Source organism: Echinops telfairi, unplaced genomic scaffold (genome assembly GCF_000313985.2).
Source record: "Echinops telfairi isolate 266 unplaced genomic scaffold, ASM31398v2 ScPeMD7_7424;HRSCAF=8462, whole genome shotgun sequence".
NCBI lineage: Eukaryota > Metazoa > Chordata > Mammalia > Afrosoricida > Tenrecidae > Echinops > Echinops telfairi.
This window is the reverse complement of record NW_022111324.1, coordinates 95260767-95286562: the sequence shown is the minus strand read 5'-3', so window position 1 is coordinate 95286562 and position 25796 is coordinate 95260767. Positions and strand designations below refer to the sequence as shown.

General features: G+C 41.5%; 1 protein-coding gene across 2 annotated transcripts in view; it reads right to left on the bottom strand.

Annotated features, from left to right (window-relative positions):
- The window catches only part of HIVEP1 (HIVEP zinc finger 1), a 147162-nt gene that overhangs the window by 44943 nt on the left and 76423 nt on the right, over nt 1-25796 (bottom strand). For both annotated transcript variants that reach the window (XM_045298068.1, XM_045298069.1), the window contains exon 2: nt 21494-21547. In XM_045298068.1, coding sequence (XP_045154003.1) covers nt 21494-21547 — 54 coding nt within the window. The remainder of the gene's footprint in view (nt 1-21493; nt 21548-25796) is intronic.

Sequence of the window (25796 nt, the reverse complement as noted above, 5' to 3'; positions counted from 1 at the left end):
CAAACGCACTGCCATCGAGCTGATGCTGACTCACAGCTGGACAGGGGAGAACTGCTCCTGTGGGTTCTGAGACTGACTGGCCACAGGAGTAGAAAGCCTCTTCTTTCTCCCATAACCCAGGAAAATGCATACGTATTTCCTTTTGCAGCTCCCACGGGTTGCTCCAGCACCCCCAGGTGGCAGTACTGCCCACTTTGAGAAAGGCTGATTTAGAAGAATAAATATTCAAAACCAAACTATAAAAATCTAAAAAATAATTAAGTGAAGTCAGCTACATGGAAACATATTAAATGCTAATTACCACCATAAGGTACTTTCTCAAAATCAGAATAGCTAAACAAAAAGACTATCATATATATTTATTATGCGAACTGGGACATTTTAAAATCTTGGGGAAAGGATAATATATGTTTTTGCATATGCTTCGAAGGCTTCACATGAGATAAAACTTTTAAAAATCTTAAGGAAATACCACGAACCAAATAAGATCAACAGCTCAATATAAAAAAACAAAAGCACAGAAAGAACTAGAAAAATCTGGAAGAATATTTGGCTGTCCTTGGAAGTAGATACAAAGCTAGGAAAAGAAAAACAATGTTAAAGAATGATTTGAGTATAAAAAAACTCAACTGGATACACTGGTGCATGTATGTATGCACTCACAGATTAAAAAAAACTTTAAAGTAAAAAAAGCAAATGACAAGCTGAAAAACACTTGCAATGTATAAATCAAAGAGTTGATATTCTTTAATATAAACCTAACTTTTGCAAGAAACTTCCACTTTTAATTATGGTGAATTAAGTAATTCAGATGAATCTTTAACCAAGGACAGCAGAATAAAGAAAAGTATAAATCTACTGCTTGAAGACATTGAGACATTGAAAAGACAGTGAAAATCACTGGGTCAGGGTCCGGGAGGAGACGAAAACGTGCAGAAAGGAGATGCTATCCCTGCGGTTCTTTCACTCAGAGATGTCTGCTTCTCCGGTGCCTCAGCTGAAGCGTTGAGCGGTTCTTTAACGACCTAAAGAAGCTAAAGATTCAAGGGACCCAGGGCATACCACTAAAACCATTGTATCCTTTCAGTTCTAAGGAGTAATGGAGAATTGGATGAAGACAAAGCTTTATGTGAACTTGCAGTGGCTCAAAAAAATCTCCACCCCAGAAGCATGTTGGGCTGCCAGCCCTAGGGGAGCTGTGATAGTGCAATGGTTAAGTGCTCCGCCGCCAGTTGGAAAGCCGGCTGTTCAAGCCCACTCACCATTATGTGGAGGGAAAGACGTTCAGAAAAAGATTCCAACCTAGGAAAGCCTATGGGGCAAGTTCTACTCCACGGTAACCGAGTCAGAACTGACCGGATGGCACAGCACAACCACCACAGTCCTCCTGGCAGAAACCAAATCTCCTCTGGAGGAAGATCAGCTCATCAAAGAGAACGTCTAACACAGATTCAAAGACAGAGTTCAACAGGAAAAGACCGACATTAGAAGCTGAGAGGGCTCAATACAAGTGCAGCCCCCACTTCTCTACAGTCTGCTTTACGGCAAGCACCTTTACTTTGACGGGAGGCCTGCAGTAGTATCTTTTCACAAACCAAAAGATAGGGCTAGCTGCGTCTACAAAAAGAAACTGTGAAGAGCCGAGATGGGGACCTAGCACTGAGTGAGGCAGAACCCATCCTAAGCAGCAAGAGAGCTGCCCCCCCTCCCTCCCCAGAACCGACACTCAGCACAAGCTGCCACCGCTCGGAACTGTGTCTATCACGCTGGATGGTATGTTGATGTGATTTGGCAGGTTATTTTTTGGCTCTGGGAGCACTCAGTAATTTTTCCCATACAAATTATAAGACTGAAAATTAAAATAATTAAACTTTAGAAGCGGCGGATGGGTGTACGATCAGAACTGAAAGACATAATTAATAAACTGACAGGTCAATCAGAAGAAACCACCCGGAATAAAGGTCAAGGAGACAAAAGGATTCACAACCCAAAGGGGAAGTTAGAGACAAATGGGAAAAACGGTGAAGGCCTTTCAGAATCCCAAAGGTGAGACGAGAAGCAACGAAGCAGAAACAATATGGGAACAGAGAAGGTCTGTACTATGCCAAAACCAATAAAGCATACAACTCTATACATTCAAGAATGCCAAAAACAAGACAAACATGGGGGGCGTGACACACAAAGGTACATCACTGTGACCTTAAATTTAAAAATGACTAAGGAAAAAATATTAGTAATAAAAAATACAGATGGCCTTTAATGGAGCAATAGTTAAGCTGTCCCATCTCAACAGTAACCACACACTAAGGGAAATACACTGCCAGCCTAGACTGCTCTGCTTCTATATCCATCCTGGTGAAGGATGAGGCTTTCTACTACTTACAGAGTTCATCTCAGAAACCAACAGGGGCACTTCTACCCTGTCCTTCAGGGCACTGCGGGTCAGCATCACCTGGATGGCGGTGGCTGCGTGTGAAGAGAAACACCCACTCCAGGAGGTGCTAGTGGGGCAGTGGACTGGTGCCGGTGACTGTCTGAAAGGTGGGAGGTTAAAACCTATCAGCCTCCGTATAGGACAAAGAGATGGCAGTCTGCTTCTGTACTGATCACAGTTCTTGAAACGTAGGGAGCAGTTCCACTTGTCCCATAGGCTGACAAGAACAGGAACAGACCCGACAGTAATGGGTGCGGATTATCAGGATGGCCACAGACACACAGTGCTCTGCTCCTGCCTTCTCAGCACTGAAACAACTGAGAAAGTCTTTCTAGAATATTAAACATACATGCAGAAAAATTATACGTAAATACTACCTAATACAACAACAATAACAACAACAAAAAACCTCACTTCACCCACTTTTCTGTTGTTCGTCCCCCCTGGGAGGGGGTTATATGTCAATCTTGTGATCGATTCCCCCTTTCTCCCCCCACCTTCCCCTTCCCCTCCTTGTATCTCTATTCCCATTATTGGTCCTGAGGAGTTTATCTGTCTTGGATTCCCTGTGTTTCCAGCTCTCATCTGTAGCAGTGTGCATGTTCTGCTCTAGTCAGACTTATAAGGTAGAACTGAGGTCATGATAGGGGGTGCAGGGTAAGCTGGCTCAAAATGATCCTTTGTGGGTTTCGAGACTGTTTACGGAGTAGAAAGCCCAGTCTTTCTCCCACAGAACTGCTGGTGGTTTCAAACTGCCCACCTTGTGGATCACAGCCCAACATGTAACCACTACACCACCAGGTTTCCTACCTAATACAAGGAGGCTTCAAAAAAGCTTTTGGTCAGTGAAGTTTTGACAGATGAAAAGGAATTTAGTTTTCAAATTCGAGCCTAAAGAGCTTGGCATTCATCCATAAAATCCTCATAACATTGAAAAGAAAAAGAAAAACTGAACAACTGAAAACCACTAACGCTTGTTATATTCTTCACCAAACTGAGCTTAAAGGGGAAAAAGCAGGTACATGGAAGCACATTTTGTTGGGATCAAAACTGGCCCTGGAGGCAGTATCAGGCGGGAGAGAATACATAATTGACTAATTGCGGGAGCGGGAACTTGAACTAGCTTGAGGGAGAAGAGCTCCTGAGGTTCAGAGTTTTTGTGAGGGGTGGGTCACATTTTTGTGAGTTATAACCCCAGGAGCCCTGCTTAGGTTTCACTGTGAAGACTGGAAAAAACACCTTCATGGTTTCTGCAGGGGACAAAGAAAGCAGTAGAGTATTCTGTTCTCCACAACAAAGGGCGTAGGGCTGTCCTACAAGAAGCGATTTTACCAGAGACACCCCCCACCCTCCCAGCTGCTCACGAGGAGAGACGAGGCTCCCATAGTCTCAGAAACCCAAGGGGGCAGTTCTACTCCATCCCATGTGTCAGAATCAACTTCATGGCAGATAATTTGAACCCGTGCCAGAGGGAGACCCTGGTGGTGCTGGGGGTTAGGCGGTGGACTGCGAGCCACAAGGCGGGCATCACTCTTCAGGAGGATAACGAGGCTGTTTGCAACCACAGATTTAGTACTGGCAGAGAGTTTGGCGTGGTTTTGAACTGACATGGCCATGGAAAGATCCTAACTTTATAAACAAGAAATGGTCCAAGATAATCCTTCCAACAAATGACACTGAAACAACTAGACATCCTTAAGCAAAAAAAGAGAAAGAAATCTAGACATAGAACTTATAGCAGGCAGTCGCAAAAATTAGCTCAAAAATGGATCGGTGCCCCCCCCAAAAGAAACAAACAAAACATACATACAACAGCTGAGAGAACATATATGTCGGTGGCACGGAGTGTGGCAATGGCTTTTTTTTTTTCAGGTACCACAAAAACCACTGTCTCTCCACAGAGAGCAAAAACTGTAAGGTTAGACCTCACTACAATTCAAAACCTGTGCTCTGCAAAACATACTGCTCTAAGAAAATGTAAAGGTCTGGTGCAAACTGGGAGAAAATACTCCCAAATACCCACTGCTGTTGCTGGTCGCACGGTCCAGTTATAGTTTCAACTGAAAGTGACCCGAGCTTTACTAAATGGAATGTTGCTCAGTTCTGCACCATTTTTACACCACCACCACCACCAGCCCTATAGGACATAGGTTCCCAAACTCCTTTGGCCTACTGCCCTCTTTTCAAAACAAACAGACTTCAGCACCCCCTTGGCAATGAAAAAAACGACAGCCCATAATCCAGGGTGAAGTGTGGGCTATCCACTCTTACAAGCCCCAGGGGGCGGCCTGGCCCACTGTAGGGAACACTGCAACAGGACGTCTGCACAAGAGTAGAGATAGCTGAGCCCTCGTTCTAACCACTGCTAACCCATCTCTGACAAACCACCACCACCAATTTGTAGGTACCTCCAAACGACTGCTCTGGAGTACTCTTCAAACCTTGAAATGAAGTATCCCCCCAAAGGCATCTTTAAACAAACAAACAAAACCATTTACTTCAAAAGAATATCCTATGTATTGTACTTTTTAAAGAAAAACATTATCTTCATGAGCCCAGAGCTTCAGCAGCCACTCTAAAGCATGGCTGAGCAGTTCAGGGCAAAGGGACTCTGAATTAATGGGCGTGATGCAACTAGAGTAGAAAGAAGGAGACTGTTGACACAACTTAAAGAGAACCTGACCCACTGCGATTAAACCACATGTGTAGAAGCTGTGAAAAGGGAGCAAGTTTTCAAGTGGATTTTTTCATCAGTAAAGCAAATCAATGAAGAACTTGTACCCGAAATATACAAAGAACTCTTGAAACTCAATTGATAAAAAAAGAAAGAAAAAAATACCCCAACTCAATTAAAGAATGGATGAAAGGATCTGAACAGATCCTTCATTAAAAAAATATACGGATGACAAGTAATACGTATATAAAGAATTACCAATTCTTTATATTGAATTACCAATTAAGACAGCAAGATACCATTACAAACTTATTAGAGTGGCTCAAATCCCAAACACCAGCAACTGATTGTGGAAATGCAAACCAGTGCAGCTAGCAGGTTCACACAAAGATAAACAAATGCTCACTATAAACTCAGGACCACACTCCATTCATTCATCCAAATGTGTTGAAAACATACGTCCACACAAAAATCTTTGAATGAATGTTTATGGCAACTTTATTCATAATAACCCAAAGGTGGAAGTGATAGAAATGTCCTTCAATATGAAAACCAACGAGCTAACTGGCTAGGACAAGAAATGGAAGGGCCTTGATAGTATACTGCTAAGTCAGAGGAGTTGGTCTGAAAAAGCTATGTGCTACTTGAGGCCAACTATATGATCTTTTGGAGGGAAAGAAAGTTAAAAAAACTATAAAGCTCGGTGGTTGCTAGGGTTTCAGAAGGAAGAGGGCCAGGTTGAAGAGACGAAGCACAGGACATGTTTAGAGCATGGAAACGATTCTGTGTGATACTGTAAGGGTTATTACAGGACATTATGCAATTGCCAGAGATCCACAGGACTTGTAACAAAAAAATGAATCCCAATTTAAACTATGATTAGTTAAGTATATAAGGAGGGGGGGGGGTGTCAAAAGGTGTGTGAGAAATTTCTATTACTTTTCTATTGTATTTTTCAGAACCTTTCTAAAGTTATTTTCTAATTATCAATACTGGTTCAATTCTGTCTGTAATGATTGGTATTGTTATGGTAAGAAATGTACCATAACAATAACCTACTGCCCCTGAGTGGATTTGGACTTACGGTGACCCTAGTGAACAGAAGGTTCTGAAACTATAAATCTTTAAAGAAGTCAGTAACATCTTCTGTCTCCCATGGAGTGGCTGGTATGTTTGAACCCCCAACCTTGTGGGTAATAGCCCAATGCCTAACTCACTGCATCTTCAGGGCTCTGCCCCATCAAAGAAAGGCATTAATAGGTGAAACTGCAGCACAGAGGGCAAGAAAAGCATATGGGATCTGAACCAATACAGCAGGACAGTTAAAAAAAAGCCCAGTGATGGCTTCCTTTGAGACTATGGCTAAGAACAGCCCTCTGCAGATGTTTTACTGTGTAACACTCGGGGACTGCCATGAGTTAGGTCTGACCTGAAGCCAACAACAGATTTCCTTTAAAATTTTCTGCAAACCTAAAACTGTTCTAAAACATAGTCTATTCATAATACGAACAATAAGCCAGTAAGTGCACTTTTCTGTGGGGAAACTGTCGAGTGCAGCCCTGCACTTCAAGCCAGGTTTCCTGGAGGCGGTGCCAGCCCAGACTAACAAAGAGAATGAAAAATGTCAAGTGTTGATATAAATGCGATGAAACCAGTGCACGTTTTATGTTTATAATTTGCTTTAATGTCTTATAATATAGTTTTTACAAAGAGCGAGTGAGTTGGAGAAGTTTGAGCTAAAAATCTGAATGTTGCTAATAGGATAGCAGACGTGGATAATACAGTATTCAGGTCCAAAAACCACTGACTGAGACTTTGATTCAAAAAGATAGTTCTTATGAGTAATCATCACAATTTTTCTGCTTAAATGGTCACTCAAATTTACATCCTTTTGATTCATAAGCATGAGAGAGATTCCAAAGATTTCAGTGGTTTCTCTCAGGTTCTGTCCTTAAATTTCAGGAAAGGGGACCCAATTCAGTGATCGGCTCTCTTCTCCTAGCACTGAACACACAAGAAGACTGAAATGTGAGCAGTTAGCGAAGCAACGATGTACTGTCCTATTGTTAGAGATCCAAAATGTGATCAGCTTAAAATGTGACACAGTGAGAGTATTTTCACCACTCTGAAAGATATTACAAATCAACTTTTCTCTTTTTCTCCTTGTTGAGCTGGTTTGTCAGCACAACACTGAAGCTAATTAAGAAATTGTTACTACCAGGACAGGGAACTGTGAAATCAATTTGATAAAGAGTTCTACAACAAAGGCTCTTGATTATAGTATCAAACCTTTAGAAATCCAGAATCCTCAATGCTTTGGAACCTTACCACTTCTGACGCCACCCCATTAACTAAGGTGCTATTTATTACCCTGCAAAGACTGCCCACCAAGAACACCCTGGATCCAGTCGTAGTGTCCGCATCAGATCTTGGAAAGACTAGTTTGTCGCTGCTGTCTTTAGTCTCCATGAGAGTTCAAAGTCTAAAGTATTTTTGTTAGCATGACATACATACAGAGTGCTTCTGGGGGTGATTAAAAAGTGAAACTATTCACTTTAGATAATACAAGTCTGGGTTAAGGCAGGTAAAAAATCAAACACATATTTAATCACATTCTAAGTATAGAAGAGAGTGAGAAAAGACATTTTCTAAACGTCCTGTTAGGTGAAGGAATCCACCCTTTGCCACTTACCTGCCCACCCACCCACCCACGCATCTTTAGTTCTTCGGTAAATGCCAGCCCAAACCTTGCTGTGCACATCGGCAGCTGCTGGCGATCCAAGAAGGGGCAAAGCTGAGGTGAGGGAATTCTGAGAAGGATTTATGAGAGGATCAGAGAAGGCAGGCACAGTGAGGTGAGAGGGGGGTCTTATGCACAATACCAAACCCACTGCCGTCCAGTAGGTTCTGACTCAGAGCAACCGGCACGGGCAGAAGAGAACTACCCTTTCGAGCTCCCCAATCTATCAATCTTTACAGCCTCATCTCTCCTGTGGAATGGCTGGTGTGCTTCCGAGCCGAGGAAGGCCGTGAGAGGGTTTGATAATCACTTACTAAGCAGCTACCTCATGTCAGGAGGCATGGCTTCTTAAACGAAGATGCTAAGCCAGGGAATGTCACAAATCTATCTCCACCATTGAGTAACAAAATATCAGCCTGAGTTTACACATTAACCACATACACTAGCTTCCCCTGGAATGTTCTCCTCTCTTCCCGCTTTCCTCACTCATTCAGTCTCTCTGGCTGTAAAGCAGCCCGTCTTCGATTCCATATTTGGTATGCTTCTTATGTACAAGAGAATCCCACGAAATGTACTCTAAATAGTGAAATGGTAACAACTCCATTGGATGAAATGGTACTTTATTTCCACAGCTGTTTGTCTGTTGCTGCTGTTGTTTTAGGAGGGTGCGGCAGGGGTGGGCATAATTTGTTTCCTAGTATGACTCTGCTTCCAAATCTTATGTTTTCATTAAATTCTGCTTTCATGTTCTATTCATTCTCCCTTTGAACTATAGTCATCAGTTGTGAGCCACGCATCCACTGCCTCTCAGATCTAAGGTTGAGAGAGGAAAAGGTCCCTGTAGGCGATGCGCATCGGATGTGCGTAGTTTTGCTGCTTGGTGTGTGCCAGCAGCTGCAGAGCTGGAGAAGTCTATGCAGATCCACAGAAACACACCATCCTCTTCACACGACTGATACAGAAACGCTAAGGCATGTGCCCTGACATCACGCAATTAAGAACCCACGAGAATTAGTTAAGCATACGCAACCTGAGTTCTTCCCCCTTTCTCTACCACTCTTCCATGAACCCCCAAAGTAAAGGCTAGAATAAAGTCCTCCCTTTGTTTGTCACAGTCCTTGGAGGGGCTGTCCCTGAGGCAGCTGACGCCCATACATCATTATCGTAACCACTCATCTCTTGTCAAAACATGGACATAAATATGCATGCGTCTAAGACAAACTTTCTTTTTAAATATCTTTATCTCCCTGGGCTTGAGAGGCATCATATAATCAATTATAAGTTTACTGATGGTGACTTTTTAAGAATTGGTACATAAAATAATTGTGCATCTTTTAATCAATAGGATTTCACATTCAGTGAAAGATCTATGAGAACGCAATTCAAGACTTTTCTATAAATTATCCTCTGAAATCAAAATCATGTTAGCTCGGAGTCTCTAAGGGCTCAAAAGATAGTGATCGGTACCACTGTTAAGAAATAATGGCATTTCGCATCCAAATTTCCTAGGAATGATGATACTTAGCATGTCAAGTTTCAGTTTTTGCCTTTAATCCCAGTGAGGACATAATATTTAAAGACATTTAACTACACAGAGGTACTAAAAACTCTATCATTATGCAAAGTATCTTTTATACTGCTGACATAGTCCCGGTTTATCTGAAAGGCAATGATCTCTTGAGATCTGATACTTTTAAAAACTCCCTGTATTGACAGGGTTGACATATACTTACAATTCATGTATACTGTACAAATAACATACACACAGATACTAATTATTTTCTGTACTTCAAACTTTTACATCATCTGTTAATCAGATAATACTTCTTGAAAAATGGACTATTTAAATGACAAAATGTCAGTAATATATTCTTAAAGAGAAAAGAGGTAACTTTCTTTACTAAGAGATGGATTTTCCATCTTTGTTGTCCCCAGGGGAGTTTGTTGGGTACTGCTGTGGGTCAACAGGGCACCACATGCATTTTTTTCTCTGCCAATTCAGACTGGATGGGCATTTGGGAATAGGCTGGGTTGCAGTAAACCCTTTACAGTTCTTCAAAAGCTTGTTTGTTTTGTTTAGGGTTTAGGCTTTCTTCCCTACTTCCCAAGGCAACAAAAAATGGCTAACACATGATAAAAAAGTAATGGAGAAGTGAATGAACTAAGAACTTTACAAAGAAAATGTGAGGGATTTTTAGGGCTTTTACGATGAAGGGAGAAAAAATTATAAACATTTTTGTTTAAGATAAATGCCTGTTTAGCATGCTAATTCAGTTATGGGGGAAAAAACAAATAATAATAATAATAATATATAATTTATTAAGAATTTGCGGGGGTGGTAGGGTTGGGGAGGGGAGCTGACATCAAGGAGTTCAAGAAAAAAGAAAATGGATTGTAGATGATGATGGCAACAATCGTATTAACTAAGCCTGATCTAATGGAACTATGGATTGTAATAATGTCTGTAAGAGCTCCCAACAAAATGTAAAAAAAAAAAACACCCCCAAATACAGTATAAACCCAAATACCAAAACTTGCCAAAAATGCACACTCAACTAGTTAGTGTAATTTTAATACGAAAATAATCCATTAGAAATTTTCTGTGACTCAGATATCACATTCAAATATCACACTGGTGTTTCCCTCTGGTGTATCAAGGCGGTGCTTCCATTTCCTGACTCGTTGATGCCTTTTGTTGTTGTTGTTTTTTTAATGCCTTTCTAAATGCACAAGATTTACCGGAGAAGTCTAAGCTTTATTTTCTGGCACATATTTACCCTTCACCCAGTTTAAGGTATTTAAAAATCTTACCTTTTAGTGCACAAACATTATCCCTTTTAATCAAACCTGTCCATTATGCTCTCTAGGTTTCTCAGGAAGAATGTCATCCCTAATTTATATTTCTTTTCAGTATTATACTATCTATGTGATATTTAAAAAACCAAACAATGAGATCCACCCTATTGTTTTTATTTCTTGATAACTCATCCACGTAACAAGGATCATCTTCAATAAGCTCACTTTTGGGAAGTAGGTGAGTGCGCTTGAGCTTTCTTATTTGGACACTAATTATACGGTCCATCACCTACGTTTCTGCTGAGTCTTGTCACTCTCGCTTCTGAATTCTGCAGTCTAGTTTTACACAGGAATCTGACTCCCCTCAAGTTCCCCAGACATCACAAAGGTATTGCCGGGCCTAAATTATGACTGTGACATTAATTCTACTTGTCAACTGACTCTTTCAGTTTATTTAACCAGTACAGATGATTTTCTTTCTCTCCACCAACACAACACGTATGCTTGGGCTCTATTACCTGGATAGACAGAGTCAAGTAAACATGTGTATACCCCAGGGAGAACATGGCTGCTGTAGGGACATAAGTCGCAATGACGATAGTGACTTCGTGACTTCCGGATTTTGTTGTTTGAGGCAGAATGACGTCAAAAGCACATGTTAAACAACCTAAACCCCCCTTGCTTCCTATACCCACTGTCTGAATCTACCTGATTCTTGTCCTGGATCACCTCAAACACTTTGGAAAGTGATTGCTATCATAATCTCATCATTCAGAAGGGGCAGGAGGGATGTACTATAGATTCAACTGCCCCTGTAACATAGCTCTTAACCAAGGACAGAGTGGAACTACCTTAGAAAGCCCAGGACCTTGGCTTGAGTCTTCTTTGTCCCACTTCCTGGTATACACCATCAAGACCCTCAGGAAGGTTGTTTAACACCTATCAACATCAGTCTTCTCATTTGTAATGAATTCTAAATTTCTAACATAAAACCCCGAATTCTTCTCATACAACAATCTCTCAAAAATTTGATTCAGTATTCATAAAGAGAGGAAATTATTATATAAATCCTAGTTGGTTTTATAAATCCAACACAATTACTTTCACAATGCAATTAAATCAGAAATTAGTAAAAACTTTAAAAAAAAAAAAGCTGAATAAAATCCACATCCATCAGGGAAAAAAATGTAGCAGACCATCAAAGAAGAAACTAGTATAGAAATGAATGAAAGGTGTCAATATAAAAACCTGTATAACAGAGTTAAAACAGTAATTCTTAGAAGGAAATTAATCGTATTTAAATTATTTTGTTAGAAAAGAATAAGAACTGAAAATTCAATGAGTCCATCATACAAACCTCCTTCTCCACAGCACTGAGATCTGAGAATTCCAACGGTGCCAGGCTGCCATCACCAACTGCTCTGGAGAGAATCCCAGGAGCAAGTCTGGATAGCGAGCAGCAAAATGCGGAACCAAATTCCTAATAAGAGGCCAGACTTACTGGTTAAGAGGGACCTTAGTCACCCTCAGGTCTGTAGAATAATAAACCAGGTAAGATTAAAGGGTAGCATTTAACCAAGACAAGGTTCTGAGGGTCGGGAGAGGAGGAGGAAAAGAAACAGGAAATGCAGGGAGGCAGTGAAATAAACGATGGCACCTTGATAGGGTTGAAGCAGATGAGTTGAAACAAAATGTGTGTGAATTGTTTAATGTAAAATAATTCTCAGAATCTCTTCTTGACCTAATTCACAATAAAACGTTTTCAAAAAATGAGTCACACCTCCAACTAAGAAGTCTGAATAACATGTAGACGTGAAAAGTGATAGGCGCTACTTTTAATAACAGGGAATAAAAATTCTGTATGATTCAGTGATAGCTCTGTTGAGTACACACTGTATAGAAGAACCTTAACAGGAATAGGTAGGCGCTACTGTGTCCATCACAAGAAGTCTGAAAACAGCCCAAAGGCCCATCAGTAAAAGAATGGATAAAGAAACAAACTATGGTACATACACACACTGGAATAACCGAGCTCAGCTCAGTGCCGAGTGGACGCTGACTCATAGCAACTCTACAGGACCGAGTAGAACTGTCCCTGAGGGCTTCTGGGCCGTAAATCTGCAGGAGCGCGGAAAGTCCCATCTTTCTCCAGAGCAGCAGCTAGCTAGCGGGTTTAAACTGCTGTTTGTTTGTTGAGCAGCCCCACGTGCAACTCACAGCGCTCCTAAGCATTGCTAATGAAAATGATGAAGCATGCCAGCACCTGCAGATTAAGATGCTGAGTGAAAGTAGTCAATCACAAAGAGGGCAAATCTGTGTGAGACCTGTACTATAAGGTTAAAAACCAAGACTAAGACTTGGATACTAACAGGAACAGACTTTGGAGAGTTCCAAGTGAGGGAGAAAAGGATGGGCCGATGAAGCACAGGACCAGAGGGTAGCAGTTAGGGACTTATGCAAAGGGAAGACGGAGACCCACAGAGGAGGAGGCAGGTGGGAAAGAATGCAGTATGTGTGAGGAATGCAGGGTTGGTGGCCTGAAATATAACCCTCCGTCTTAATTAACAAAAAGTTTTATTAACAATAAATAGAAGGGGAAAAGGGAGGGGAAGTCAAAGATCAAAGCGTAATACAATTTAAAGGGATATAATAGAATAGCAAGAAAATCAGGAAGTATTATTATTATTTTTTAAAGATTAAAATTTTTCCAGACAAACCTCTGGCAAGAAAAGAGTAAAGTACAAATGAACAATAGCAGCAACAACTAAAAAAGGAGACATCGGTATAGAGCCAACAGCACTGAAAGAGGAACAACACGAGGACAATTGTTTGGCCAGTAAATGTGAACACTTAGATGACAGGGGGATAAGAAAAACTTTCATTTTCCAAAGTTGATAGAAAGGAAAAAGGAAGTCACAGTCATTAAATATTTTGAATTGGTTGGTTAAAATCTGGACCCTATCTTCTAAATCAAAATATGTTCTAAGATGGATAAAAGCCCTCACTGCCCAAGGGAGCATCAAAAAAGCTTGTGGAAAGTTTCCAGTATCAGTTCATTTCATCTTTCCACAATCTTTCTGAAGTCTCCTCATATTTTAAACAGATACTTCCCAAGGGGAGGAGGGCAGAGCCCTCAGGTCATTCAACTTACAACAAATTCATACTGGGAAACCTCTAAGAAAATAAAATTACAGGCCCTCCCGCCCCACTGCCCGACATGGACGTAGAAATCTCCAACAAAATATTAACAAACCAAGCCCACCAGGATGTGGAAGGCAAAGCAACATATTGGGTTTGTGTGTGTGTGTGTGTGTGTGTGTGTGTGTGTGTGTGTGTGTGTGTAAAACATCATAATGTTTTGGGGTGAAAAAATGCACATGAGGTATAAGTAGAGAGGATAAAATCATTAGATTATATCAACTTATGAAGAACATGCATTTGATAATACCAGTCATTTATGCTTTTAAGGAAACTTGACAAATAAAAGCTTGGGAATATTCATTACACTATTTAAAAACAACAACCACAACAAAAACCCCGACCCTCTTCCCCTCACAAAAGAGCACCATCAACATGTTAATGCGTAAGTATCAGAGATGCTGCCTTAAAGCCAAGAACCAACCAGAAAGCCCACCTGACTGCAAGAGGACAACGAGACAAGAGTGGCACTTTCACGAGGAGGAGGGAGAAGCCAGCACCCACTGCTCCCGGCTGATCGCACTATAAGGAAACCCAAAAGCGCAGGCAGCCACAGCTCAGGATTAACAAGGGTTCAGTCAGGGTATGAGACAAAATACAAAAGCAGATTACATTTCTATTTGCTAACAACAGAAGACAAAAGAAAACATATCAATGAAATCAGGAAAAATAAGTGTGAAGAATAAATCCGATGCACAGAGAAAACATTCTAAAACATTACAGAAAACAGAAATATACTATCCTCCTGGAAGGAAGCCAGAGAGTAAAGATTATGGTCAGTTTGCTGCAAATTCAATGAAATCTCAAACAATACAATTCCAACAAGTGTTTAAATTTTAAATAGATTTTAAATGTAAATGAATAAGCCAAAGTCAAGAACAGTTCAAACATTCTTACAGAAAAATTACTAGAAGAAGTTGCTCTACTGTATTATCTATCAACAGAGTTCTGGTGGTGTAGTGTGCTGGGTTAGCCACCAGGCCTGCAGTTCAAACCCATCAGCTGCTCTGTGGTGGGAAGATGAGACTGCGTGCTCCCATTTAGGGGCAGTTCTACCGTGTCCTATAAGGTCACTATGAATCTCAACGGACTCAATGGCAGTGAGTCTGGTTTGGGTTGGGGTTGGCAACACATGGTGTTGTGGGTTGCCATTCAGGCCATTCCGATTCATGGTGAGCATGCATGTGTATAAAGTAGAACTGTATACTGAGAGAGTTTCAAGGCTTTGGACTGCTGGAAGCACAAGATCAGGCTTGTCTTCCAAGGTTCCTATGAGTAGGTTTGAGCTGCTAGCTCTTAACCACTTGTGCCAGCAAGAATTCCTATAAATGAAAGCAAAGTAACACATTATGGCACTGGTAAGGGATTGACAGACTAACGGATTAAAGAGCTCAGAAACAAACCTATGCATAAAAATTAACATAAGATGGTAAAGAGGATCCAACTTACTTGATTGTGCAATGGCAAATGGCTATCCATTTAGGAAAAAAATAAATTGAACATAAACTCAGTGTGTGTGTGTGTGTGTGTGTGTGTGTGTGTGTGCATCAATTCCAGATGAATATTTTTATTCAGAAATATGAATGGCAAATGTTTAAAAAGTATATAGAATAATAGATACACAAACCTTGTGGTAGTGAAGAATTTAAGGTAAAAAGTAAAGACTGCACACCTAAAATAAGAGTGGAACACTAAGCCAAAGAATTAAAATTACCATAAGCCTAAAACAGATAAAGTATCACTGTGGTTATATTAAGGACAAGCAATTCAATTTTTAAAAGTGAGCAAGCATTAAAAAAAATAGAATATAAATGAAGAAAGGTTTACTGTTATTTAGTAACCATGGAAGCATAAATCAAGAGCAGAGCAAAATACTGTTTTATACCCATTTGGCTATCAAACATTTTAAGTCACTGTTAATAGTAAGTGTAGAGGAGCACGGAGACTGACGGGGTGGGGAGAGGTGTGAGTTGGAGTAACCACGATGGGGAACCACTTACATTGTCGCATAAAGCTGAACAGGCACATACATTCCTTAGACACGTCTTACGAGTCCCCAAGTGGTGTCAATAATGAACACATCAGGCTGCTAACCCCGAGGCTGCAGGTTTGAGTCCACCAGAGCCTGATGATCTACATCCGAAAAACCAGCCACCAACAGAGCACGTGACTCTGTACTGATTCTAAAATAATATATACATACCTCAGAGAACTCAGGCATGTATGTCAGGACATAAAGATAATCATAATTAAGGAACAACATAGAGTGGATAAATCTTAGAAACAAGGTTGAATTTTTAAAAGCTGAAGAAGACTATCATATAATTCAAGGTTGAAGGTGCAAAATCAGGACATTTGGGAAGATATAAACATACATAATTATTATGTAAAGCACTAAAATGGTGAAAACAAAATCAAGAACATGAAGACCCATGCGTGGTAGATACAACAGTACTGGATAGGTCTTGCACTAAAACTCGGGGTTGGAATAAAAAATAATCATCTCTCTCCTTCATGAAGCGATCACTGAAGATATGGGTGCGAGAGCAAAAGTGTGGTGAAGAAACCAGATAGTGCCCAGCTATCAGAAAGAACAGCACAGAGGGTCTTAAAGGCTTGTCTGCAAACAAGAAGCCAACTAAGTGAGGCGTCAATTAAGTCCACATGAAAGATGCACACCAACCTGTGTGATTCAAGGATTGCAAATAAGAAAATGCAAACTTGAAAGAGGGGATGGTACTGGAGCTTAAACTGGGAACGCCCATTACGGAAGACTAAGGAAGGCAGTGAAAGCCCCAAGTCCATTTGCAGGGTCCCCACGTGCATCTAGCCTCCTTAGTCCCGGGGTGTGAATTAGCCTTGCTATCAGACAGAGAGCATTGTGAAGTTGGTTATAATAGACAGTCAGGTTAAAGAATAACACCTTATCATTCAATCTCCCTTTTGCCCTATATATACATTAAATATATAATAAAAGTTAAATATACTAAAATTAAAGCTTACGCAAGTGGGGGTTTGCAGAATTCTTCCTAACTGATGATCTATTTACTTTTTCTCAGGTAACTCTAGACCTGTTTTGTAGCTGTGACTTTAAGGGCTTTTTATTTACATCCCTCTCAATAATTTTACAAATGGCATCAAACAGAATGCCCCTTAAAATAATGACATTAAAAAGGACTGTGTGAATGGTGGAGTTATTTAGCCTCAAATCGGTTAACATAACAAATCAAATCAAAGTGATATTTTAACTCACAAGAGGAAATAAAGAATGCACACACTAACATAACTTAATGCACTTCTTTACGCTCTCAGTGTATGTCAGCAATAGTTGATTTCTGTGCCGCCATCTTCACATTAAACTGATTAAATGTTCAAGGACTAGTGCATATAAAAAGAGAGGCTTCCACTTGCTAGATGGTCTTGAAAATAAATTACTCATTCTCATGACTTTTAAGTAAGGATGGAAGAGTAGAAAAAATTAAGGACCGGAAAATTTTGAATGTAGTTACGGTCTTAGCACCTTTAGCAGTACAGACCGAAAAGCCAGTTTGGGTCAAATTTTGAGGGAGAAAAAAATAAAAATAAAAATAGAAAAACAAAAGCAGGACACCCCCCCCACAAAAAAGTGAAATAGTAATTTCTCAAACATGCCTCATGATACACCTACTAAAAACAGCACAGGACTCGATGAAAGAGCAAGACCCCCAGCAAGGTGGGCGGCACACTGGCGGCTGCAGCCCTGGCCTGAGCACAGCAGACTGTGCGGGCGGGCGGCCCAGGACTGCGCCAGGCTTCGTTCTGTTGGACACAACAGCGCCACAACTAGGAAGAACCATCCCAACAGCATCTCCAGCAACAATCCACATTCTTCGAAGGAAGAAACAAATTTCTTTTAATGGACAACTCGGCAAGAAAAGCTCTGAGAAATCTCAGCACCTCCAGAACTAAAAGTTTTTCTCTCCTGTTGTTAAAGAGAAACTGCTATTACTCCTTACTTGTATTTCAGAAGAACTGCCCAGGGTTGTGTATAGAAATGTGAGTCAAACCGTAATTCTGAGCAGTGAGGTGCAGACTAATGCTCACTTGGTATTCTTCCCAGGTCTTCAGTAAGTACAGCCTGCCAAACATGGCCCACTCAAGTTATTCTGAACCTCATTACCCACATTTCTGTTTCCAGAACCTTTGTTTCCTTTCTTCTTCCATTTTACTCACTGTGCTTAAAACTCTTTGCCAGAAGAGACAAGATTTTATTATGTTACTTCAAGCATTACTAGATTCGGAAATGGCGAGAGATGACAGATGAAGCACCTGCGTGTCTGAGATCCTTTATGCCTATAGCAATCTGGGGGAGGGATCTTCGGACAACCTTCCAAGTGGGAAGCATGACTTTGGGAACTTCTCAGTTCTTTCTGAACTTTGCTTTTCTGCAAGGGGGCCATTAAAGGGTCAGAAATAAAATAAGCTTTCCAGAATTCCCATGGAACAGGGGAGGTGGAAAAAGAAAGAAGAAACTTTAAAGTGGCTGCATACGAGATAGCACTGTCAGTCCCCGGAGCACTATGTCTGTAAGAACCTGTCGATAAGTCAGAACAGGTGCACACAGTTCTCATTTAGCCTACTTTAGTGCAAACCCTAGTGGCGTGGTGTTGGGCTGCTAAGTGCATAGTCAGCAGTTCGAAACCACCTGCTGATCTGCAGGTAAAAGATGAGGCTTTATTCTGCTGTAAAGAGTTCAAGTCTCAGAAATCCACATGGGGCAGTTCTACTCTGTCCTGTAGGGTCAGTATGAGTCTTAAAAAGACAGCAGTGAGTAAATGCAAGAGGAGTCTTGCTGGTCTAGCGATTTCCATGTTGGGCTGATAAGTGCAAGGTCAGTAGTTCTAAACCTCCAGCTGCCCCGCTTGAGAAAATGAAACTTTCTACTCCTGTAAAGATTTAGTTTCGGACACTCACACAGCTAACTCTTAACTCACCGCCATGGAGTCAATGCTGATTCAAAGCGACCCCTCTGGGTTTCCCAGAATGTAACTGTTTACTGGAGTAGAAAGCCTAGTCTTTCTCCCATGGAGTTGCTGGTGGTTTATTAACTGCCAGCCACATCGATCGCAGCCCGATGCTTAACCGCTACACCACCAGGGCTCGGAAACTCAGGGGCGCAGTTCAATTCTGCGCTCTCAGGTCGCTATGAGTCAGATGGTGGGGAGTTTGGTTTGGTTTTGCCGGGCACCAGAAAGAAGCCCTGGCGGTGGCGATAGGTCAGTGTTGGACTGCTCATCCCAAGGTGAGTGGTTCAGATCCAGCAGCCATTCCTCGGGAGAAAGGTGACACTTTCTGCTCCCATAAAGACAGCAGTGTCAGAAACCTGCTCTAGGGTTGCTCTGAGTCGGAACTGACTCGACGGCGTGAGTTCGGGTTTGGGTTTGGGTCAGCGCAAGAAAAGACTCAAAAGCCTTCTTAAAGCTGCCCTCATGATGTGCTGGGTTATTCTATTCCCTGGGCTGCTAATGCAAGGTCAGCAGTTTGAAAACACCAGCTGCATCGCGGGAGATGGATGAGGCTTTCTACTCCCATTAGGATTTACAGTCTAGAACAGGGGTCGACACATTTTTGAGATGGAAAAGCCAATCCTGTCCTTCACCATTATCTGAACAATGGTGAAATCACCATCATCTGAACAATACTCTTCATTTTCTTTCCCATTTTACCTCAGAGCCACATGTGTGTACTGAAAGAGCCGAATATGGCGAGAGAGCCAGAGTCTGCAGCTCCCTGGTCTAGGAAACCCACAGGGGCCGTGCACACCACCCTCCTAGAGGGCCACTCAAAGCAGGAACTGACTGAGGCAGTGAGTTTGGGTTTCTGTTTTTCGGGGGGTGTTTCGGATGGAGCAGCTGAAAGCGATCGTCGTGAAGAATTTGCTGCTAGCAGAGGTTGGTTCAGTCTTTTCAAAGTGAAGGCCAATTTCCATAACCCTAAATGGCAAGCGGAAGTGGTCCTTGGGCGGCCTGTAACCAGGGGCTGCCTGCTCAACTACTAAAGCCCCGCTCATTGGCAGAGTCTCGCAGGCAGGGCCTGGGAAGAAGAACCTGGAAAGCAAGCGTCACTTCCTCGTACGTTATCTCCCTTAGGGAATCCTTGTCTGTAATGTAATTGGATCGCAAACCTACACAGGAAGTCCCTGACTGAACCCATCCCCGCTTGCCACAAATTCTTCATCACAATCAACCTTTACCTGCTGCACACACAGCTTCTGAGTCATTGAAGAGGCTTCGAGCTTTTCCTTACATTAAATCTGAACTCACTGCCGCGGTGCTGACTCAGAGCCACTGTATAAAAGAGAAATGCCCCCAAAGTTTCCAAGGCCACACTATGGCAGCTATTAGTCTGAACGGACTCGATGGCAGTGAGTTTGGGATTTGGGTTCTTAATCTTTAGGGAAGCCATCTCTCTTTCCTGCAGAGAGGCTGATTCAAACCCCTGACCTTTGAGTAGACAGCAGATGACTTTAGGCACTGCCCCGGCCTCTCACTCCACCCTCCCCAACCCTTACACTACAGGAAGGCTAAATAAGAACTGTCTGCATCTGCCCTGACTGACCTAACACCTTAACCTAGAGACACACTTTGGAATGAGTCATTTATAACCCAGGGACTTCCTGCATGCATGCATGTGTGCATGCTTTTCCATCAGAATCCTACTCAGCTAGATAACTCTGCCAAAATAGCGTACTGTGATTAGAAGCTATAACACTGAAAAAGAAATAAGAAGTCATTACACAAAGACTATGAGGAGAACCTTAAGTAGTTTTCTGCAACATTAAAAGAACAATTTTACTCGTTAACAAAGTGCCGGAATGCTATCCACAAGACGCCTTGGCTCCCTAGAAATAACTATACATTCAAGAAACCTTACCTGCAAATATAACCAATCTGCTTCCTATGCTGCAAAGAGTTCTTTTTATTTAAAATCCTTATTTTAAGTACAAATCTATATCCATTGCAACTTATCATACAGGCAAAAGACATAAGAAAATGTTTCCATCTCAACCTGCTCCTTCCTCCAGCACTGCCAACACCAAGCCAAAACGTGCTGCCATGGGGCGATTCCAACTGACCTTTTCACACCTTCCCAACCCCATATACTTAATACATGTCTGTATGGTTTGTTACTTGTTTTCACAACATGGAAAAGGTCTATTTTTCATCAACATTGTAATTTCATTTCCTTAATTAATAGTATATGATATAGAGTTAACTTTATTTTACAACTACTTAATATTCAAAAGGAAGAATGTAGTGCAATGCATTCAGCTTTTCTTCCATCAGTTGACATTCAGGTTCTTTTTATTATTTTCAGGTTTTTATCACCACGAAAACAGACCGTCTCCTCCCCTCCGCACCGTCCACATTTGCACACACATATGACCGCAACCCCATTTAGACTCTTTTCAAGGTGCTCTCCGTGTTAGCAGGCACGTTTACAAACAGCATTTGCAAAGGCAACAACTGGTTAATTATGAACTCATTTAAAGAGGTTTTAAATTTTGAGATATGGTTACGCTGATTGGCTTAGTAAGGCTAAAGTTAATTGGGCTTATATAGAGGGATTTCTGCAAAAATTACTATCTCTATAGGAGTTGATTTTAATTTACCTTTTTTTGAAACTTCTGCCCCATTCAGTTCTTTCTGTGCTTCTTCAATTTTGTCTAAGGACAGGAGAAAAAGAGAAAAGTACGTTAATCAACTCACTATAGACAGATAAGAATGTAGTGGTAGCAAGTAAGACTAATTATAAACAGAATCTGAAATATAAAAATATATCTGTTGAGTTACTTATTTATGAAACAAATGGGTATACATTATTAAATCAATATAGCTTTAAAATTATATTTATATCTTAAATCTTGGCTTAACCACAGAACAACTTCCAAATAATATTTCCTTAATACAAGTAATTAGTGCATTAAATATCCAAAAATTATCTAGTTGCCTAACACAAGCTCTTAAGAAAATGTTCCTGCTGAAGACACAAGAAATACCCAACAAGGATTCTTTTGGAGCAGTAAAAGAAACGGCCACTGGCTGAGACACCACAAAAGGAAGCAAATGGCACAGGTGACCAGACAAACATGGGAGAAAGAAAAGCGAGGAGGGAAAGGCCAAGACAACAGTGGGTAAGTTGAGGAGTATGACACCAATCTATAGTATGTGAAAGCACAACACTGCATTACTGGTATGTGGCTCAGTGAGTGGTTAAGGGGCTCAGCTGATTAATCAAGAGGTTGGTGGTTTGAACCCACCAGCTGCTGTAAAGGTGAATAATGCAGCAACCTGCTCCCGTAAAGATTTAAAGATTGGGAAACCCTAGGGGGTCATTCTACTCTGCCCCTGTAGGGTCACTATGAGTCACAGTCAACAGGTCAATGGGTGTACAGAACTAGTAACTACAGAACGTGCAGATTGAAATATGTAGGTGTAAGAGAAGCTGTAACTAACAAGCCCTTGAAGGTGCCCTCAGGAGCAGATGAGGAGGCACGCAAGACTCCTGTGCTGGCTACCATCTGAAGATCTGGGTACAACTGCACTTAGTAAATGTGCACACATTCTACTTTTGGTTAAGCTTAATTTAAAACGTAAACGGAACCTACTTGATGACTGTGATGGTCATTAATTCCAAACTTAATACAAGCTGATATGAGTGCTTATTACAGTGGTAAAAGTTATACAACTCCCAGGGTACAATTCTGTATTGAAAGTGAACACAGCACCGGTCATCACACAGTACTTTAGATATCCCATGAAGAAACACGCTACGAACAACGATTTTAACAATATTGTTACTTCAGGCAGGCAGCTCGATCATCAGTCTTTGCCTTCTGACATAGGCCATCAACTGTGCCCAGGGCTACATCCACCAGGGTGGCTCACAGACGGTGCACAGAAAAGGAAGCACCTCGGGCCCTCAGGGCCCTCAATCCCTGGTCTCCCTGCCTTCTCCCCACCAGCTAGAAATGCAGACGACTATCAACTTGCTCATCAGACTTTCCCCGATGGCATGTGGATCCGACCAGCCTGCCACACCAAGCAGTCAACGCAGCAATACAAAGGAAACTGGCTACTACTTTGAAATCTTAGACATCACATCTCAGCAACAAGCCCAAACCCCTGCACTGTAGACCTGGTAAATGCATCCCTCAGAGACGTGCTCTCCGTGCTGCCTGCTGTCAGGTACATAAGACGAAGCTTTGGGTGAAGCAGCAGCAGTCTTTAGTACTGTATTCAGCAGTAAATTCACTTCGAGGAGAAATATGCCAAGTAACTGAACGCAATCTATACTAATGCACCACAGAAAAAGACAGGTCACTTTTGTGTACAATACGCACAGTACATTGCAGAGTGCATTTACACGGCAAATAACCACCTCATTTCTGGATGTAGTCTTTGTGAAATATTAAACAAACCATCATCATCAAAGCACTCGTTTTTCTATCTTGTGAGTGTACATTGCACACACTGAACATATGGCCCCTCTGAGTCGGAGTGGACCCAACGACCCCAGGCATTATTTCAATGCCAGCCACGTGTTAAGACGTAAGGTCAACAATAATATAGTGCACACGTAATATATATTCATGGCATTAATGATTGCTTCATGGAGTTTATATACACATAATATGCCACGAGAAAATTAAACGCTATTAATAGAATCCATTATGGCTCAAGGCAACAAAGCCACGAAGTACCCAGTATATAAAGAACAGCTGCCATTTAGTCTATTGTGACTAATTACCTTCTGTTTGTACTTCTTTTTAATAAATCATTTCATTGGGGGCTGTTACAGCTCTTTCTGTTTGTACTTTAACATAAATACTTATACAAATGACAGCAGTCTAATTTTTACAAAAAGCCTTTGTTTTCAAAACTTTCAATTAATCTACCCTTTTCTATTGATAATTACAATGTATACATTTGAACTATAAATGGCCCATCTTATCCACTCTAAAAATAGTGAGGTGTGAGAAGAGCACACAATTAGGTGATCAGAGCTAAGAGGGATCTAAAAGTGCTACTTACATAGTATTTACATTGTATTAGGTATTGTAAATGACCTAGAGATGATTTAAAGTACACAGGGAGGGTGTACTGGTTTTATAAAGGGGTCTCTACAGGGGTCCTGGAATCCATTGCCGTTGGATATATCACAGAGGGCACTGGCCTGATTTACACTATCTGCTATGGAAGGAGCCGTGGTAGCGCTGTGGCGTGAGGGTTGGACTAGCAACAGCACAGCTGGTTGCTCTCCTGTGCCGCAGGAGAGAGACGAGGCTGCTGTCTGCTCCCTGTAAAGATTCAGCCTCAGAAACGTATGCAGGGCTATAACGAGTTGGAATTGACTCCATGGCACTAGGCTTGAGTTTTTTAGTAGGTATAACCCCACTGCCATCAAAGAAACTCAAGTTCACAGTTACCTTTGCAAACGTAGTCTTACTAGTGTTCTCTATTTTACCTCTCTGAGTTCTAATATCCATTGTGATGGTTATACAGGACTCAGACAAAATTCATGACTGAAGGGTTTATTGAGAAAGTTAACAAGTTGCAATGTCAGTGAGAAACGATCGGGATACAGTTGTTTCCGAGGAATGTTACAAAGTTCTTTCAGGTCTGTTAATAGATGCCCAAAGGGGCATACATGTACTAGGCTATAAGCCTCAACCCAAAGGCATTCAGCTCAAGCTCCTTGGGTCAGCAAACCCTGCTTCCTGAATTAGATGCCCAGAGGCACTCCAAACCACTCAACCTAGGCCCGCAGGCACTCAGCTCCACTTCCGTGAGTCAGCAAGCCCAACTTCCCCAATCAAGTGGCCAGCAGCACCCAACTACCCAAGCCTCCTGCCTAAAAGCTCTGTGGTGGGGAGTTCCACCACTCTGCTCCATGCTCTGGCTCCTGGTCGTGCTGCTGCTCCTCTGATGGGACAGCTATTTCTGGATCCAAAACTTCACTGCTCAGGTGTCTCAGGTCCACTCCTGGCTCTTGCAGGTAAGAAGATTCCTCCTTCTGCTTCTCAAAGGGCTATTTTATACACAACAGAATGGCAAGCCAAAGGATCCTGGTAACAATTACTCACAGGTGAATCCTGTCAGGATCTTCTCCCCCAACTTCTTCCTAAGACTTTGCAGGGAAAGGTAGTTTGGTGGGAGCTGAAGACTTTGATGAACAAAGGCCATGTTAAACAATTCACTGCCTCTGCAATTGTTTACAGTATTTCCAAGGCTGCAAATCTTTACAGGGCAGACAGCCTCATCTTTCTTCTGCAAAACAGCTGTTGGATTTGGACCACAGCCCTCATTGTTAGCAGTCCAATGCTTATCCCACAGCGCCATCAGGGCTTCTTTACGCACCTTAAGTAGATGCATTTAATGCTTTTATTCAGATCTCCAGCTCAATAGGTAAATACAGTCATCAACGAGAGAGTTTATAACAACCATTATTAACAATGTCTACTTCAGTTAATGTTTATAAAAATTTCTGTTCATATTTAACCTGTTTTATAATTCTCTGGGTAAAATATGAACTGTTTCAAAGACACTCCCCCAAATCACAAGAAAGCAGTGTTTTATTATATGCTCTTCATTGGTCTAAGCAAGGTAATTTGCTGATAGGGCACTATTTATCAATTTTTTCCCTATGACTCAGTAGAGAAATTAATTTTTTACATTCCAACCCATTACATATGTGTACACATATTACATATATACAATTCCGAAAGATATGTAACCAGGTTCTACTTTTCATCCTTTCTGACTAAAAATGAAAAATGCTGCTTTTGGCTAACAACGTTGGTTTCACCCTCTTCTGCTGGGTTGTAAACCTGCACCTGGAGACCCCCACCTCTCACAAAGAGTATGGAGCCCTGGTGGTGCTGTGGGTGACCGCAGGGCTACTCTCTGACAGGT